The sequence below is a fragment of the Pollicipes pollicipes genome, unplaced genomic scaffold (genome assembly GCF_011947565.3).
Source record: "Pollicipes pollicipes isolate AB1234 unplaced genomic scaffold, Ppol_2.1 Scaffold_7261;HRSCAF=8764_pilon_pilon_pilon, whole genome shotgun sequence".
Classification (NCBI taxonomy): domain Eukaryota; kingdom Metazoa; phylum Arthropoda; class Thecostraca; order Pollicipedomorpha; family Pollicipedidae; genus Pollicipes; species Pollicipes pollicipes.
In genome coordinates, this window is record NW_023597054.1 from 2,559,281 (window position 1) to 2,578,483 (window position 19,203).

At 48.3% G+C, this 19,203-nt stretch overlaps 1 protein-coding gene across 1 annotated transcript in view; it reads right to left on the minus strand.

Annotated features, from left to right (window-relative positions):
- Positions 1–15,776: 15,776 nt before the first annotated feature.
- Positions 15,777–19,203, minus strand: part of LOC119112465 (alpha-1,3/1,6-mannosyltransferase ALG2-like) — a 6,354-nt gene continuing 2,927 nt past the window's right edge. The window contains exon 3 of the mRNA XM_037236666.1: positions 15,777–15,787. Within this exon, the coding sequence (XP_037092561.1) occupies positions 15,777–15,787 (11 nt within the window). The remainder of the gene's footprint in view (positions 15,788–19,203) is intronic.

Below are 19,203 nucleotides of genomic sequence, written 5' to 3' on the forward strand. Positions count from 1 at the left end.
AACATTCTCACCGGCGGCGGTGCGGGCGCTCGCGTGCCGTCCCGCGGTCCACATGGTGTAAACATTCTCACCGGCGGCGGTGCGGCGCTCGCGTGCCGTCCCGCGGTCCACATGGTGTAAACATTCTCACCGGTGGCGGGTGCGGCTCTCGCGTGCCGTCCCGCGGTCCACATGGTGTAAACATTCTCACCGGCGGCGGTGCGGCGCTCGCGTGCCGTCCCGCGGTCCACATGGTGTAAACATTCTCACCGGCGGCGGCGCGGCGCTCGCGTGCCGTCCCGCGGTCCACATGGTGCGGCTGCTTGGTACGGCAGACGGGCGCCGCCCTTTGTGTATGGCTCAGGCCTCGGCTGTAAACGGCACTCAGGTTCAGCTGATTCGATGAACTCTCGCCAGATGGCAGGTGGCGGCCGCGCTGGCTCGGGAAGCCGAGGCTGGCCGTCAAGCGATGGAAGGCTCCGAATCAGGTGTTCCAGGTGCCATAGCGGGATGGTGCGCATGTGCAACGCAAAGGCTTGTATCAGCCCGGCGCAGACCCTTTGTAAGCCATGGACCTCGGCCACTCGAAGCACTCCGCACCGTGGCCACTCCGGGGTAGGTTCCTGGGGACGGGCTATAGGGGCGCGACTCTGTGGCTTTTACAGGGAGCCCCTTCATGTGTTTGTAAATGACTGCACGCAGAAATCTGACTTGCATAAGACGTACGATTTATTTTAATTCATTGTTCGAGCCGTCTCCAAGGCGAGTGACGTGACTTGCAAGGCAATCAACGTGCCTTTCAGTTGTTCTTGACGCTAATTTTGATGAAAATACTAGAAAGTGATTTAAGGATTAAATTATTGGTCTTGGAAAGGTCAGATAAGCTAACTCACCTGAAATTTTTCCAAGTGGCATCTCGGTTAAGTAAAGAGAGATGCGCTTTAAGCACCTGGCCCAAGTTTAGCCTTGTTTGACTTTTTTGACCAGAAAGTCACGACCTAGAGATTTACAACTTCGACGCACATGAGTTTACATACAGGGCACCTGTGGCGCACGGCGTATCTGTCCGCCGCGGGCTACTATTTGCGTCAGGAGGAACAATAGGGGGCGGCCCTCTTAAGACAATGGCCTCGTCGGAGTAACACACGGTCAACCAGTACACGTTCAACGAGTGAAGTAGCAGTGAGAGGGACGTCGACACGGAGGCGATGATGGGAGAGCGTATCGGCCTGGCGCGCCGACGGCCGGGCGCTCGGCGCCTTCACCTCTCTACCATGTAGGCGCGGCGGAGGAATCGCCGACACGTTGGTAATAATGAGATCCCCGGCCCTTTTTCCCTTTTCAGATAATTCAGAATACGCGCTCTGTAGGTCTTTTGAGGTAACGTGCCCACACCTAAATTCGACCCGTTTTATGTCGTAGTCCCTTTTAGTGGTTACATCGTATCGCAATAATTAACATGTCCAATGTATAAATATGTGGCTAATGTGTGCTGTTATATGACGTGCCGATTTCCCGCCTATTATTTTCCATGCGTTTCAGTGAACAGTCCATAAGAAAATAGCAGATTTATGAATAATGTGCAGCCTGAATTTTATGCCATGAGAGAGGACGCGCCGTCGTGAGGCCCATGTTTATATGTCAAATCAATTATCTTGCATAGCTCATATAATGCGTGCAGCTTGGGGCGACTGTGGGTTTTCCACGAGAGTAACGAAAGGATTTGTATCACAACGGCTGAATGCGTCACAGATGTTTTGCGTTACGACTCCTCAGAGCCGATGAGGGATTCCGGCGTGCCGAGGTGTGATTCCAACAACTGAGAATAATAAGCTGAGGGGATTCTGGCCTGCCGATAAGGGATTCCAGTATTACTCTGTGACGAGATAAAGTGGCGTTTGCGCCCATGTTAGGACAAAAGCATCTGTTTCGTGAAAGTCCAGGTAATGTCGGCGCATCAATGTTTTTGCCACTATTCGCAGTCATCCCCTGTTAGTCGGTTTTAAAACAGGGATTTGCCTATTTAATCTGATAAATTGTTTAATTAATCTCGGCGAATAATGCTATTGCCTGTAGGCATACTACTCCCAATGAGACATTTTTTTCCTGTGGTTCCTTATTCGTGAGTGCGGCGATTATCTCTAGAAAGGTGTTCATAACATTACGCATTACACAACATGGTGTACGAGCACGTAACTTAAAAAAAAAACATGCAGGGACTTTACCTAAATTTAGTCAGTCACGGCGCTTGTTGCTTTTATGCAAGCTGGGCTTTGGGAATCACGTGATTGCCGTATGGTGTCGGTGAGAAATCCGTCGAGTGAGCAGGACAATATTACCGAAAAAATGAGGAACCAGTACTCCTAGTTACGAGGACGACAAAATAAAGTTGGAGGAAACGACGACGATATAAGTGGAAATATCACGCATAACACAATGGTGAACGGTAGGGATGCTGGACCAAAGAGCGAAGCGAGAAAAATCAAGAAGTCTAGCTAACGATATGTTATTGAAAAATCTGCGGGTAACTCATCCCTTCCTGTGAATTTGTGTATCTTTGCCACTAATTATATAAATATATGTGTGTTTACTTATAAAATTATTCGACACTCTATTTAGCTGAGAGCAAAGATTCCAGAACTCAACCTGGGCGCCAGCCTACCCCCCCCCCCCCCGCTTCCATTGGGAGAGGAAAGCAGGCCAAATATGGAGATGAAACCGTTTGTTTGGTTTTTGTGGCTGGTTGGGTGTCATTTTTCATTGCCCAGCCTCGGAAACTGGATGAAAGGCTCTTTTCAGGGACGTAGTTTCGCAAAAGGTCAGAGCTGAGCGGTTGAAAAATGTCCCAAGCTTAATATGCAAACACATATAGGCAAAATGTTAGCAAATGTAGGCAAATGCAAATAATAATACGCAAGCAAACAGATCCCCCCCAGGTTTTAGCATTTTTTGCCTAAACGTGGGGTGCTGAGACCCAAGTTGGGGGCTGACTCCCCCCCAATGAAAAGGGAAACTACACCCCTGGAGTTTCCTATTCCAATTGAATAGGGAACCCTACAAATCCTGCAAGCCCGTGAGGCTAGCTTTAAGGAGCGCCAATACATTTAACACAGCGAGAGGCCAGACCGGAAGATAGCTTGATGTCCGCACCAGACTCAGAGACCCGCTACACGGCTCGGCTCGGACTTAAAAGGCCGCGGTAGACGCAGTCCGTATTGGTCGCAGTCCGCTACCCGCCAGGCGCAAAAGTACATTGGTATGATAGAGATTAAAGAGTACTGCCGAATCGAAGAGCCGTAGTTGGATCAAGCGCAGGTCCTGATCGGAATACGGACGGGCTAGACCACCGTAGTGCTCAGGTGTTTTGGAAGTTTGCTTCCGTAGTTGACGTTAAACTAGATATTCCTTCGCCTAGCGCAAGCCACAGGAGCCTGTGTTTGGTCATGTCACTGCTGCGGAGTCTGCGTGTGGGGCGTCGGCCTGTTGTGCGCGTTTTTGTCTGTGTGGTGCAGCGCGGTTGGCTGTGTGACTGTTTTGGGCTGTGTGCTGGGCTTCTTGGGTTGACATTATTGCAAGTAATGTTTGATTTAAGCATACAGTAGTAAGCCTGCATTAGCGAATGGAACATTACAACCACAACTTGACCACGCATAGGCGTAGAACGTTTCAGAAAATGGGGGGGGGGGGGCAAGCTCAGGACGCACTTCAGGAACTTTTTCTGGATAGCAAGCCCGATGATCGGGGAGAGGGGTTAGATATGGAGGTTGTTATCGTTCTTTATTCAAATGTCATGGCTGTTTTGCTAGATAAGCACATAGAGCTGTTCCTCACTGGTGCACTATCTTGCATCTTCGACTCATCTAACTCATTCGGCAAATAAGGATGTCCAGCTTCCCGGAATTATCCGTCCATTTCAACATTGTCCTTCCTGGGGAGGCAAAATTCCACGCGCGGATAGGCATTTTAGGTCATTGAGAAAGCATCTGCCTCCACAGAGTAAATGCTAAAATATGGCCAGGACATAGGTTGGTGATAATTCTGAAAGCAAATTGATGGCCCACGGTACGACCACTTTTCAAGCGTTTTCATTTCGCTGGCTGATTTTCAAGAGATAATACCTGTCGCAGCATTTTAGACGGAAACAAATTCGGAACTTTGAAACAGCCAACAACAATGTGAAAAGCCATACAACTGGAAATTCTCCTTTAAAAACCAAGCTACAGAATGAAGACGCTTCTGTCACCTATTCCTTATCTGAGCCCCGCTCCCGTCCGCCGTCGGTGGCCTCCGCCCAGGCCCGGCTGTCTCCCGCTTGACTGCAAACTGATCGTATTTCTGTTTTGTTGCATGTTTCTGGATCAGCATTACTGCTAATTGGTCTGTAAAACATATGTCAGACACCTGCAGCAGCATCTTTTCCCGAATTATCTTCACTTGCAACAGACCACCGCAGAAAAAAACTGCGGGAAGCCGCCTGCCTTAGGTATCAGTTGGCCCAGCGGACATTTCATTGCCCATCATTCAACGTAGATGAGTTGATCTGCTTTTGTGCGTAGGCAGTGGCGTATGCAGAGCCTTACCAAGGCTCTGCATACGCCACTGCCAAGAACACGGGGTTGAAAAAGCCCCTCTTATGGTGACTTCCCCCCCCCCCCCCCGCCCCCACCCCTAAACCTCGGACATAGCTTGTTTGTTAACAAGGGAAACGCTTTTCTTCGTTTATTGCTGTTTTTATCTTGTAAACAGAACAGAAACAGAAGCTACTGTGAGATCAATTCTGCTCGTATTTTAAAGTCAATAAACTGCAAAAATCAGGGGTTGAACGAACCGCATGAAATAAATCAACGGGGGCCCTTAATTTACAATGGGTTAGTGAACTTCTTCTAAAAGGATAGAATTCCGAAACTTTGTCGAAATTTTTCATCTGGGTTCTGCAGACAATTAATGACGTTGCGAAGGTAGATTGTAGATCGATAGGTTTGATCCAAGTTTGAAGATAAAAATTTGATTGTTCATCGCGTGGTCAACAATGTGTATTAACATGGCCCAGGCCATGTTTGGCTGGAAATGTTCAACATCCAGCCAGAATCGATTAGTGGTACAGCTTACGTAACACAGTATTTTTAGCATGCGTTCTCGCAAATCTTAACAAAAACCTCGACACCAGGCGTTGCAGTCTCCATAATCCGCAGAGCATTAGTGCAGTGGCTAATTTATAGCTGTGGCCCACTGGTGGACGAAAATGATGACGCTTCTGATATAAATACTTTTAGACACTTGAATCTACCTGTGATATAAGTTCTGTGACATGATTTCTGAGTATGCGCACTCGCAAACCTCAGCAACAAAAACCTCGACGCCAGGCGTTGCAGCCTCCCCAGGCTGCGCAGCGTTGGCCCAACAGCCAATATTAAGCCGTGGCCAACGGGTGTTCGAAAATGATGACGCTTCTGAGAGAGGTACCTTTGAACGCTTCAGGACACCAAATCTTGCATTTACAAGATAACGTGGGCGCATTTTTACGTGCACGATTTTTAGATCCATGATAAGAACGGATTGGCCCTTAAAGCACCACAAAGTGATGCTGGAATCTGGTGGTAAAATTGGAAAAGTTAAGGTAGAGTCTCTATTTTTCGTGTTTCCATAACTGTTTATCTATCCAGAAGACGGATTAACACGGCGCCCGCCGTGTGGTGGCACTTGCAGTGGCCGACGCCGTTCGGTTTTACGGAAGCTGCAACCTCGGCCATCCCCGTCCTTGCGCTCGAGGATTCGGGCGGGCATGTTCAAATCTTTCGATGTAATTTGCTTAACTAGTCCCTTCTGAAAAATGAACGTTCTCTGACAAACATGGGCTGGCCTTGTTCGCTCTTTTAAACTCATTTCAACCCATTCTATTCGACAATAATGAGACTTCCACTCTACTCAACAATATTGAGACCCCTTATTTCCTTCCAGGCAAGGGCCCATGGAGAAGGACACCCGACACACCTTAACGTTTTGGGTCGAGGGCTGAAGGGCCATTTCGCCCCATCGCAAAGTGTTTTCTGGCTATCATTCTGGCGACACGGGATGGGATCTCCTGGTCGAACAGAAGGCCATTAGGATACATCATACCAAATTGTTCCTCTCCCTGATATGGCAGGCCTTCTGACCCGCGCAGTTGGTCCCGGATCAACACAGAAGCCCTCAATGGCGCAACAACTTACTGATCGCCGCAGGTGGTCCAATAATTGTCACGTAGACTCCGGTTCCATGTTTGTTTTTTATTGTTCAGAGATATTGAGGACTCCCTGAACGTAGACTGTAGATGAAATGGGGTCCCAAATTCGTATTAGCGTGGCGAATCCATGCTCGCCTTAGAATATTCAGAATTCGGTCAGAACTGAGTACTGAAAAAAAGTGTGTAACATGGTTTGAACAAGCACGCCCGCAAGGCATAGCAACAGCCTCGATATCCCGCGTTGCAGTCTCCATAGGCCTCGCGGCGTCGGCTCTGCGGTTGTAATAGTAAGTGGTGGCCGATAAGCGATCAAAAAAAGATAACGCATCTTGAGGTAGATAGCTGGTGAACTAGGTAAGTCGGCATATATCTTAAGTGTAGTGCAGGGGCGGATCCAGGATTTTGTCAAGGGGGGGGGGGGCACGGGACATTGTGGGGCCCCTCCCAAGAATTGTCCTCGCATTTCGGTCATCACACTTTAAGACAGGTATATATATATATATATATATATATATATATATATATATATATATATATATATATGTATTCATATATTCATATATTCATATATTTATTCCTCCTTTATTTACTAAATATGGAGACCCGTCTTACTGTGCACAGCCCTATAAAGCGTAGGCGTGCGCATGCACACACATAGAGCTCACCCATTTTCTACAGATCACGTAAAATGTCCTTGATTTTGAGGCTAAGTGTTTCGGCACAACAGACCAAATGAACTTGAGTTGGGTGCTAACAACCATCAAAACCAAGCATGGACTTGATTCCTAGCTTATGTATTTATGGCTAGCCGGCTGGGTGTTGTAATCAGCTGATGGCTGATGACTTAACAGTACAGCACAACAAAACATTCAACATATTTTAAGAACATGACATTACATGAACAAAGTAAGTGGCACACACTCAACAGCCGATGGAAATGACACATACGACGTCGGCGGCACGTAAAATTACCACCGGCATTCGCGCGTAAAAATTTATCGGCGCATACCCGACTGCTGCTCTAAGGCGAAGGCACCGAGACCAATAGGGACGGAACCTGAGCGATCATGGGTGCCGCAGGATGCCAACAAAGTGGCTCTCGTCAACAAGTATAGGGCGCTCAGAGCAAGCAAAAGGAACGCAAGACCAACGTGGTGGCCCCTAAACGATAGGTAGTACCCCGGCAGGCTGACACATAAAGCCCTGGTCATAGCAGAAGACCCTCCGAGCAAAGTGCGATTAGCCAAGACCATGAATTAATACCCCGGTGAGGCCAAGAGCTCACGGGCAGGTTAGCAACACGAACCCCGATGGGAGGGGTGCCGGCAGTTTAGTGGTTAAAGCGTCTGTGTTAACCGTTGCACGCCCGGGAGACCAGAGGTGCGGGGTTTGAAACCTCCCGGTGCCGTGCCCTTCCTGCCAGGGTGAGAGGCAGGCGATGCCATATAGCCTCAGCAGCCAAGTACGTCGTAAAAGTCCCAATGACGAGCTTCGATAGGGGTGAAGAGTCCTCCCCAAATGAGACAAAAGGGAGAGAGCCCTCGATCAAAGTAGAGGGCCCGTAGGCATCGGGTGTCTCCGTGCCTTAACTTATAAAAGCCCTAGCAACAGCACAAGGCACTCCAAGCAAGTGGAAAGAACCCGAGACTTATGTGAAGTGCCCCTGAACAAGTGAGTGTACCCTGGCATATGGGACCCCGGAAAAAGTGTATGGAGCCTTTCGGGCGAATGGGAAGAATCCGTGGAGGAAAACCCGATCAATCAACAGTGCTCAGGCATAGAGGCGGATGGTGTACCAACAGCACATTGAGTCCCACGAGAAAATGCAAAGAGGTCAAGAACAACGTGAAAAGTTCCTCAGCGATCAGATTGACCCGGCAAGTGGACATGGAGGGCCAAGCAACCAACAGCGTGATGCCTCTTGGCAGCGTAATGAGCCCCAACATTTTCCCCGAGCAACACTTTCTCAATAAGCGTAGAATGAACTTCGTTTACTTATGAACTCTTTACTTTTGCTAACGATGGTCCTTGGTAGTCTGTCAGCCCAAAAACATTAAATTTTGTTGTGTTTTTTATTGTTGTAAGAAAACTGCGTCCGCACGGCCCGTTATGGGCCCGTTCGGAGCCATTAGGCACCCTCGGCATGGTCTATGGGGGCCGGTCCCGTGCTTCCTACTCCCCCTCCCCCCATCCTCCCACCTTCTGCGTCTTCCACCGGCCCGGGCAGCCGAATAAATCCGGCCCGCCAAGAACACAAGACCATCCATTCAAATAAGGCATACTCAAATGTATAGGGCTCTGAACGATCGAGTGCGCCCGAGCGGGTTAACATAGACGACCTCGACAAGAACATGGGGCCCTCCATTCAAATAGGAAGAACCCAAGACCCAACGAAGAGGGCCTGAATGATCAAGTGTGCCCGAGCAGGCTAACAAATAGGGCTGCTAACAAGAGCGTAGGGCCCTCCATTGAAATAAGAAGTAGCCAAAACCCAGTGTGGAGGGCCCCCTAAAGACAGAGCATACCCGAGCAGATTATCAAGTGGCCCAGACAGGAGAGTACGGCCCCAAACTCAAACACCAAAACCCAATAAAAGGGCCCCGAACAATCCAGTGCGGCTGCAGCGGCGAACAGATGTAGTCTCCGACAACTGCGTGGGGCCCTCCATTCAGATCGGAAGTGCCCAAGACAAAATGTGGAGGGCCCCCGAATAATCGAGTGTGTCCGAGCAGGTTAGCAAGTAGGGCCCGCCACAAGAGCATAGGGCCGCCCGATTCAGAAAAGAAGTCCCCAAGATCCAGTGTGGAGGGTTCCCGAACGACTGGGTGTGCTCAAGCAGGCCATCAGATGGCCCCCCGACAGGAGTGTAGGGCCCTAGGCCAGTGACAGAGAATGGGAAATGCCCTAGACCAATGTAGAGGGCCTATGAGCATATCGCAAGTGTGTCGGCATGTTGACCGAGATCCACGAAAAGGACCCCTGAGCAACCGAGAAGTACCCCGGCAGGTTAAGATATGGGACCCGGCTATACCTCACGGAGCCCTTCTGGCGAATGGAAAGAATCCGTGGAAGGGCCCGCTGATTGACAAGAGTGCCCCGGCACGTTCATAGGAAGGGCTCCAACAACAGCGCAGTGCCCTCCGAGCAAATGCAAAGAAATGAACGGCAATGTGGAATGCTCCTTTACGATTGAAATGATCCTACAAGGGGGCATATGGGTCTCCCGGAAAGGGCATGGGCCTCTAGACAGTGTAATGAAGCTTAAGATTTCCAATTTACAACTTTTACCAATCAGTGAATAGCTATTTTCCTTCTTCTCATACGGCCTTTACTTTCGCTTAGATTTGTTCTTGGTCGCATGGAAGTGCAGAGATACCCAATTTTGGTGTGTTATGTGTTTAAAAAACTGCACCTGTTCCGCCAGCGATGGCCCCCTCGGAACCAATGGGCTCATTTGGGGCCCAAAGGGGGCCATGACCCCGTGTCCCCTTCCCCTCCGGATCCGCCCCTGATGTAGTGCAAAAGTAAGTCAAAGACAGCTTTAATCTGAAAAGTGGGCCAGCCAGTTAACACTCCCCCCCCCCCACCTTGAAAAGTGGGGGCATGGCCACCTGCTCCCCCTCCCTGTTCCTACACCCATGTGACCACGGTATGAAATGACCACGGCGTGAAATGGATGCTCATTGTCGCTCAATGAAGCCCTTTCCTCGTAGCAGTTTTGGCCCACCATTTTCCTCTGGTGTCGCGGGCAATAGAAGCTGCCATATCCATAAAGTCGCCGCAACAGCGACAAATAATGGTAGTGTTGAAAGTGCCTTCGAAATCGCATGCACTTCATGCCTGTTCTTCGCCTTGCTCCTGACATTTCGTTGCGATCAATGATTAAGGTGGGGTGGCGGTGGGATTGAAGTGCGGTGTAAGATACATCAAACTTCATTCCACTGTAAGTGTTGGGCGTGCATAGAAGCGTAACTGTATGAAGTTGCCGTTTCATAAATAGCCATTACCTGTGCAAGTAAAGTACTGCAAATACCACGAAATTCCCAACATTGCGACCGCAAACAAGCATTGGCCGGCTGAGCCCGATGTTAAGTGATAGCCCACGTGATATTCAGTTACGCTGCACTTGGCATAGGGCAGTGGTTAGCATCAGCAAATGCTGAGAGAGGTTACGGTACACATTGGTACCTGATGTTACCAGCCTCCACCCCTCACTTAAGCTCCAACAACTCCAGACCTCTAAACTTGTGAAGAAAGTGGGCAAAACTTAGGGAGACATATTTCCTGATGTATTTTATGGCCAGCTTGTCATCTTCACTGTCCAGGCACCCAAATTTATTAATTGGAATTGTGCCCCTGCCTCTTTCATAACTGTCATGTAATCAGCATGTTTTTGAAACTTTTGCCAGGTGATAAAACATGAAAAAGTACACTTTCCAGGAATCAGAAGTGATGCACATGAAAATGCTAAATTGCTATGCTTGACAGCTAGCAAATCTATGCAGGATCAGGTTTTGATTCTTATTTGAAGGTGGAACCAGTATCAATTCTATAGTACAGCCACACAAAATGAGTGACATTTTGCCTTCTGTCCATGCATGTCCAGCTTAGGAGCATAGCTATGGTGAGATATGAACTATGCTATTAATCCAGTAACTTTCTGGTGAATGGTAAGTGGATATTGTGTTTTCACAAGTAGGTTTCTGTTCTTTATCAGTGACCTTTTTTCAGTCAGGATAACTTGAGTACCTTGAACCATGGACTACCCACAATTCCATGCACTAGGTAATTCATGCCCAAGCTGTGAACTGATCTGATGGGCAAATGACATTCTTCAGATGTCCTAATGAGTCTTAAGGAGTCTAAGGAGACTCCCTTCTGTTTTTCTTCAGTGCCAGTGTCAACCATAACTGACATGAGGACCTTTTCACCAGCACTGGCATGGAGTTATGCACTGGCATGGAGCCCTCCAGTCAGATCGGAAGTGCCCAAGACAAAATGTGGAGGGCCCCCGAATAATCGAGTATGTCAGAGCAGGTTAACAGATGGGGCCCCGGCAAGGGCATAGGGCCTTCCATTCAAATGTGAAACACCCACGACACGACGTAGCGGGCCCCGAATAATCGAGTGCACCAGAGCAGGTTGATGATGGGGCCCCGAAAAAAGCGGAAGGCCCTCCATTCAAAATGCAAGTACTCGAAACCAAATGTAGAGGTCCTCACCACCACATGTGCCCGAGCACCTTATCAGAAGGGGCGCCGACAGGAGCGAAATGTCGTCCATTCAAATAAGGAGTGCCCAAAGCTCTGTGCGGAGGACCCCTGAAAGATGGAGTGTACCCGAACAGATGGTCAGATGACCCGCATGGGAGCACAGGGCCCAAATTCAAACTCCAAAGAACCAATGTGCAGGTCCCTCCCCCCCCCCCCCGAGCAATCCAGTGTGATCCAGGAGGCGAACAGAGGAGGCCCCCAACAAGTGCGTACTGCCCGATTCAAATACCACGTGCCCAAGACCCAATGTAGAGGGCCCCCGAACGATCAGTGTGCCTGAGAAGGTCATCAGAAAGGCTCCCCGACAAGAGCGTAGTCCCTCCCCCATTCAAATGGCACGCATCCAAGACCCAATGTAAAGGGCCCACGATTGATCGAGTGTGCCCGAGCAAGTAAACAGATAAGGTTCCCGAAAAGAGCGCAGGACCCTCCATTCAAATAGAAAGTGTTCAAGACTTAACGCAGAGGGCACTCCAGCGATCCAGTGCATCAGAGCAGGTTAACATATAGGGCCTCCGTCAAGAGTGTAGGGCCCTCCATTGAAAAAGGAAGTACCTAAGACGCAATGAAGGGGGACCCCCGAATAATCGAGTGTGCCCGAGCAGGTTAACAAATAAGCCCCCCACAGGGAGCATAGGGGCCCGCCCGATTCAGAAAAGAGACATACCCAAGATCCAGTGTAGAGGGTCCCGAACGACTGGATGTTGCCCAAGCAGGCCATCAGATGGCCCCCCGACAGGAGTGTAGGGCCCTAGGCCAGTGACGGGAGATGGGAAATGCCCTAGACCAACGTAGAGGGCCTATGAGCATATCGCAATGTGTTGGCAGGTTAACCGAGACCTACACACAGGGCCCCTGAACAACCGAGAATTACCCCGGCAGGTTAAGATATGGGACTCGGCGTATACCTCACGGAGCTTTTCTGGGGCGAATGGAATGAATCCGTGGAAGGGGTCCGTGATTGACAAGAGTGCCCCCGCACGTTAATAGAAGGGGCTCCAACAACAGCGCAGTGCCCTCCGACAAAATGCAAAGAAGTGAAGGGCATCGTAAAATGCCCCTTGACGATCGAAATGAGCCTGCAAGTGGATATATATATATATATATATATATATATATATATATATATATATATATGTCTCCTCCCGGAAAGGGCATGGGGTCCCTAGACAGTGCAATGAGGCTTAATATTTCCATGTTCAAACTTTTCCAATCAGCGAATAGTTTTTTGACTTCTCATAGGTCCCTCACTTTCGCTTATAACTGTTCTTGGTCGCCTGAAAGTACAGAGGTCCCCAGTTTTGATGCGTTTTGCGTTGAAAAACTGCGACTGTTCGGCCAGCGATGACCCCCTCGGAGCCAAGGGCCCCTTCGAGGTCCAAGGAGGGCTATTGCCCTGTATCTCCCGCCCCTTTGTACTGGTTTGACAAGGAAGGAATTCGTGTCTACAGCAGGCACCGGAAACTGGTGCGGGACTTATAATACCATGAACGTACTCTTCACATGCTGAAAGTCTTTACAGACTGAATCAGGGTAACTGGAATATTAGCCTCCAATTAGTGAAACAATTGCGTCGAGTCCGTCCATGTCGGACTTCTGACACTAAAGCTGTCGATAAGTCCAAGCATGGCCCTCTGGGTCTGTGTTATTTGAACACCAAGCAGCCCAAAGAACCTGCATCTGATGAGCTGCATGAAACCGCCAGAAACTCCGACCAGCGTTAGAGAAGATAGAGGTTAGCGGTACGCTCGCTGCTGCCGGCCCACCTGGTCAGCGGAACCGGTCATGCTAGACCCCCACTCGCCATTGCTGATATCCCAGCGGGCGGCCGGTCAGCGGAACACCATTAATTACCGGGGGAGCTCCAAACGCGGGCGATCATCCATCCACCGGTGAAACACAAAAAGAGAGCTCACTCCATGCCCTTAGCGCACAAACTCCCGGCACGGAACACGCCAATCGCCTCGAGTGACATGACAGTGATTCGTCAATGTTAACGTGAGCTAAGTTCGCCCACGCGCAGTCCGTGCGGATGAGGTCCATGCCGGCAACCCCTCTTATTGGTATGTGGCACGGTAAAACCGAACCAGGAAGCACGGATCGAAAAGTATGACGCACATTGTCAATATGACAGCATATGGGCAGCCAACCTGGGTCCCAGATGGGCTAAACATTAGCCCGCTTGCACCCCATGCTGGTATGTGGCCAGCATGCCCCTTGCGGCCCGTTTGGATCTGAGTCTATGCCGCTCACCTTGTTGCAAACTAGCTTGTACACAGTAATAAAATATCCATATATGGAGAGCAAAGTCCGAAAACTAATTCACTTGCGTAAAAGATATTAGCATGTGGACAGCCCATCTGGGTCCGACATGAAGCCCGAAGGCCAGCCTCTTTGCGGCCTATGTTGACTTGAGCCCAGCTGACCCACATACATCCCATATGAGCCCCAACCCGTGCTGTTCTCTCCCTTGTTATGTACCCATTTGTACATAATAAGGAAAAATACAGCGCGGAAGCACAAGGTAACAAGCGTAAGGCACCTGCACCAAGTATACTAGTGTATGGGCAGCCCATGTGGGTACCAGATGGAGGCCCACATGCCAGCCCGCCCGCGACCTACATGGACATGAGCCCAGCTAGCCCGTGCTCAGCCAGTGGACCCCAGTCCAGGCGGCAGTTCCCATTTTTAGAATAGCTGTACACGATATGGTAAACCAAGACAATAAAAACGATTGGCGTACACATCAGCATTGTGCATGTGGAAACCTGATTGAGCATGTAGCATATGGGCAGTCCATATGGCCCCATATCAAGCCTGGATACCAGCCCACCGGCACCCCATGTTGACATGAGCCCAGTTTGCCCACGTATGCCCCACATGGATCCCACCAATGCCAGCATTCCCCTCTGGTGAGTGTTATTTCTTCTTGGCGTGATAAATTCCGACGGAACAGTACACGGCACGAACAGTTCTGGTGCATATAAAATATGAAACGATGCGAGCGCCCCATGTGGGACCCAGCTAAAGCCCAGTTAAAAGCCCACCTGTAGCCCATGCCAAAATTAACACAGTTGCCCCACGGTTTAGTCCATGTGGGTCCCATCTGAGAATGCTGGCTTGGACGTGGACTTCGATAGGGTCCGGGCTTTTCGACCGACGCTATTTCTTTCTGTGGTGAATATTTTGATGTTTGCGAGCCTAAAATCGGCCGGAAATTTTTGGGTGATCTTGAGTTCCCCGTCCTCTGAGCCCACGTTTGACCTTGACTACGTTGTTGATAGGTCAGGACTTTTCGACGGGCGCTGGTCTTTCTGTGGTGAATATTATGATGTTTGTAAGTTTAAAATAGGCCGGTAATTTTTGGGTGACATCGAGTTCCCCGCCGGTTGACCCAACATTTGGCCTCGAAGGTCACTGCAAATTGCAAAATAAAGGTCATCTTCCATGTTCTCGTGTTATAATGATCTTCATATCTTTATCAGATAAATTTGAATTCGTCGATGATAAATCGCTGAATAAATCGCTAACTTCACCGGATATGTGGAGAGGCACATCTTAGCGTTCAATGTAGAGAGAGAGAGAGAGGAGAGAGAGAGAGAGAGAGAGAGAGAGAGAGAGAGGAGAGAGAGAGAGAGAGAGAGAGAGAGAGAGAGAGAGAGAGAGAGAGAGAGAGAGAGAGAGAGAGAGAGAGAGAGGAGAGAGCGAGAGGAAGAGAGAGAGGGAGAGGGAGAGAGGGGAGAGAGAGAAGGAGAGAGAGAGAGAGAGGGGAGGGAGAGAGGAGAGGGGAGGAGAGAGAGGAGCTGGAGAGGAGAGAGGGAGAGAGGAGAGGGAGAGGAGGAGGAGAGGAGAGGGAGAGAGGGAGAGGAGGGAGAGAGGAGAGAGGAGAGAGAGGAGAGGGAGAGGAGAGAGGGAGAGGGAGAGAGAGAGGGAGAGAGAGAGACCATTTCGCGGATCATTCATTCACCATCGGAAGGAACAAGAATGCAAAGGAACAGGGTGGCACTGTACCTATCGTGGCCCATGGCCTTTTGCTGTCATTCCTGTCATCTGTACATTTTACCGAAGACTTGCCCAGGGCAAATGCGCGGGAACGTTTTCCTCTGCGTCTGAGCATGACAGGGTTTATAGCTACCAAAAAATGGTCCGTAAAATACGCACCCGCTACAGATCATCGTAGTGGATCGTGCAGCTGCCAGGGTGCTACAATGCTATTGGCGGGGAGTGCAAATCAAAAGCTTTAATGTTAAGGATTTTAGACTTGCTATGGTCTGTTTTCTGTCACGTACATGAGTTGCCTCTTAGTTCACACCTGTTGACGGTAGCTATTGATCATGACTTAGTTCGGAGATGATGACATCAATTAGACATGCTGCTATGGCACATCTGTTGCCATATTCTTGGGAGGCAACTGCTGACAAGTTTAATTAGTGTTTTGTGGCAGATTTGCCAATCACAGCACACTCATAATTTGAACCTTTGCTGATCTGAATCTTGCTTGGCACTAAGAAAGATCTATGTTTATTTTGGAAGACCGTGATTTAGGATGGGGACATCTTATGCCAGGAATGTCATGTGATTGCTATATGGGTTAATGGTGGCATAACAGACAAAGGCAGTCATTATCTTTTGAGTGGGTACCATAACCACCTTAGCCATGCCTGTAACGTAACTCCCTTGCTAAAACACTATTAAAATTATGGATAAATTCTTATTCTGAGATCCCACATTCTTGCACAGTTCCAAATAGTGCAGATGGAGTACTATTTATTGTTTTATGCAGTACAGTGTCAATAAGAAAGAAGCATTAAAAAAGCATTGTGGTTGCTTTGTGCCGTAAAAGAATATTCAGACGATGCAACAGCATATGCATAGAAGCATTTCAAAAAGTGGGGGGGGGGGGGGGGGGGGGGGGGCAAGCTTGGGGCATAACTCTCACAGATCTCTTTTCTGGAAAACAACTGGATGACTGGAAGAGAGTAGAGATGGCGGTTATTGCTATTTATTCAGGTGTAATGACTACTATGCTAGAAATCCATCTGGAGCTATTTCTCACTGGTGCACACTATTGCCTATGTGAATCATTATGTCATTTGGCAAATAAGGCTAGTACAAGCTTCCCAATATTGTTCATATCATTTCAACATCGTCTTTCCTGGGTAGCAAAATTCCATGAGGGGGGTAGATATTTTGGGACATTGAGGAAGCATCTGTCGCCAAAGGTAGATGCTAAAATATGGCGACATAGGCTGGTGAAAATTTGAAGAGTGAATCAATATCTCACAGACAAACAAATTTTTGCTCACACCATTAATTTCACTGGCTGTGTTTCGAGGGATAAGAGTTGTCCTCGGCAATTTAAGAGGAGAGCAAATTTGGACATTTGAAAACTGGTCAAAAACTGTGTACCTAAGCCATAGAACTGAGCATCTTCGTCTTTGAAAACCAAGAATGAAGTCCTTCTATAGTCCTAAGTTCTCTGTATAGTTCTATAAAGTCCTATATTCCTTTCTGAGCTTGCTCCCATCTGACGTCGGTAGGCCACATCTTGCCCTGGCCGGGCTGTCATGGCTGTTTTGTGGCACATTCTTGGTCAACATTGCTACTTATTGAATGTAAAACATGTGTTGGACACCTGCAAAAGTACCTTTTTCCTAATTATCTTCCCTTACCACAAACACCACAACCCACCCAGAAAAGTCCGCCGGAAGGCTGCCTACTCTAGGATGAATTGGCCCAACAAACATTTAATTGCCTGTCAATTCAACGTAGATGACTTGATCTGCTTTTGTGCGAAGGAAGGGATAGCCAGAGCCTTGCTAGAGACGAAACAAAGGGTTGACAAAACGGTGATCCCCTACAAAAAATATCCCCGGATATAGTTTACATGTTAACAAGGGGATACAGTGTTCTTCTTTCTTTGTTACTTTTACTTGTAACCAGAACAGAAAACCAGAAGCTACCGTGAAACCAATTCTGGTGTTACATTTTTATCACGCGCCCGGGTGGCCGGCTAGATACCCCTTCGCTCGGGTGAGGAATCACGTTTGAATCGCCCTGAGACCCATCGGGAACTAAAAGAGCTAGACACCAACTTGACAGAGTGTGTTGGTCTGTATGTGAACTCACTTAGGTGAAAGTTTGAGATCTCTAGATCATGACTTTTGGGTCAAATAAGGTCAAACAAGGTCAAATGCCAGGTTGTTGGTCTTTTAAGTGCCCCAGAACTTAGATAACTGTTTCTTAACAAGAGGTCACATGTTCAGTTAAGGTCAGTGACCTTGTCTGACCTTTGAAGGTCATGGTGACCAAAATCATACGAGACTGCCTCTGAGTTTGGATTTGAATGAGCGAGAAGGTAATGCTAGGCAGAATGTTTCTGAAAACAAAATGTTGACCTAGGTCATTTTAGGTCAATGACCTATTCTGACCTCTAAGAAGTCCATGGACAATGTATAATGCGGTTCCTGCTATTAACAAATTCAAAATGAGCGCGAGAAACTGCCTCATATAGCAAGCCCTATAGTAATATAACAGGTTTGTTTTGACCGTGGTCTGACCTTTATGCCTGACCTTAGGTCGACGTAATTTGCTCATTCAATATTTGTGTTGCCTAAGAAAGCATCTCAGAGATGTATGCCTTCGTCTAACACTCCATTGCTGCATCAGATTGGACGATTCCCTGGAAGTTTACTTCGCTTAAACCATGGCTTGACTTTGACCTGCCATAGTTCAGCGACCTTACAGGTCAGTGCATCTGAATTTGTCATGCCAAGCGATCCGCTATTCTATTTTCTACAGCTATGCAAAACATGGCGTGACTGTGCCGCGCCGTTCGGAAACCATTCCGGAAAAACCTTTGGGGGGCGAGTAAATTCCACCCCCATCCGAGCGCATGTGAAGGTCAATAAACCGCACATCACGCGTTTAAAGACCGCATGGAATCAATCACCGGTGTCCCTAATTAGCAATGGCTTAGTAGACTCTTTCTAATTCGAAATAACTCAGAAGGTCTTTGGTAATGTCTCATCTGCGTTCTACAGACATTAAGGACGTCGCGAAGTTAGATTGTAGATCAATATGTTTGATCGAAATTTGAGGGTGAAAATTTTGATTGTAGATCGAGTGGTCAACAATGTGTATTAACATCGACAAACCATGTTTGTCTGGAAATATTTAACATTCAGTCAGAATCGATAAGTGATGCAATTTATATAGCGTGGTTTTTAACATGCACGCTCGCAAATCTTAGCAACAAAAACCTCGATACCAGGCGTTGCAGCCTCCATAGTCAGCGGAGCGTTAAGTGGTTAACTTTTCGTCATGGTCCACCGGTGGACGAAAATGAAAGCGGTTCTAAAATAATTACCTTTAAAAACTTGAATCGGTTAGTAATAAAAGTTAGGTGACATAATTTCGAGCATGCGTGATCGCAAATCTTAGTTTAAAAACACTTCGACTCCAGGCGTTGCAGTCTCCGTAGGCCACGCAGCGTTGGCTCCATAGCTAATACTGAGCCGTGGCCAACGGGTGGACGGAAATGATGACCCTTCCGAAAGAAGTACGTTTGAACGCTTCAGGACATCAAATCTTACATCTACAAGGCAGTCTGGCCACATATTTCACGTGTGCGATTCTTAGACTGATGATGAGACAGGGTTGGCTCTTAAAGCACCGCGAGGTGGTGCCGGAATCTAGTGGTGGAACTGGAAGAGTAAACGTAGATTC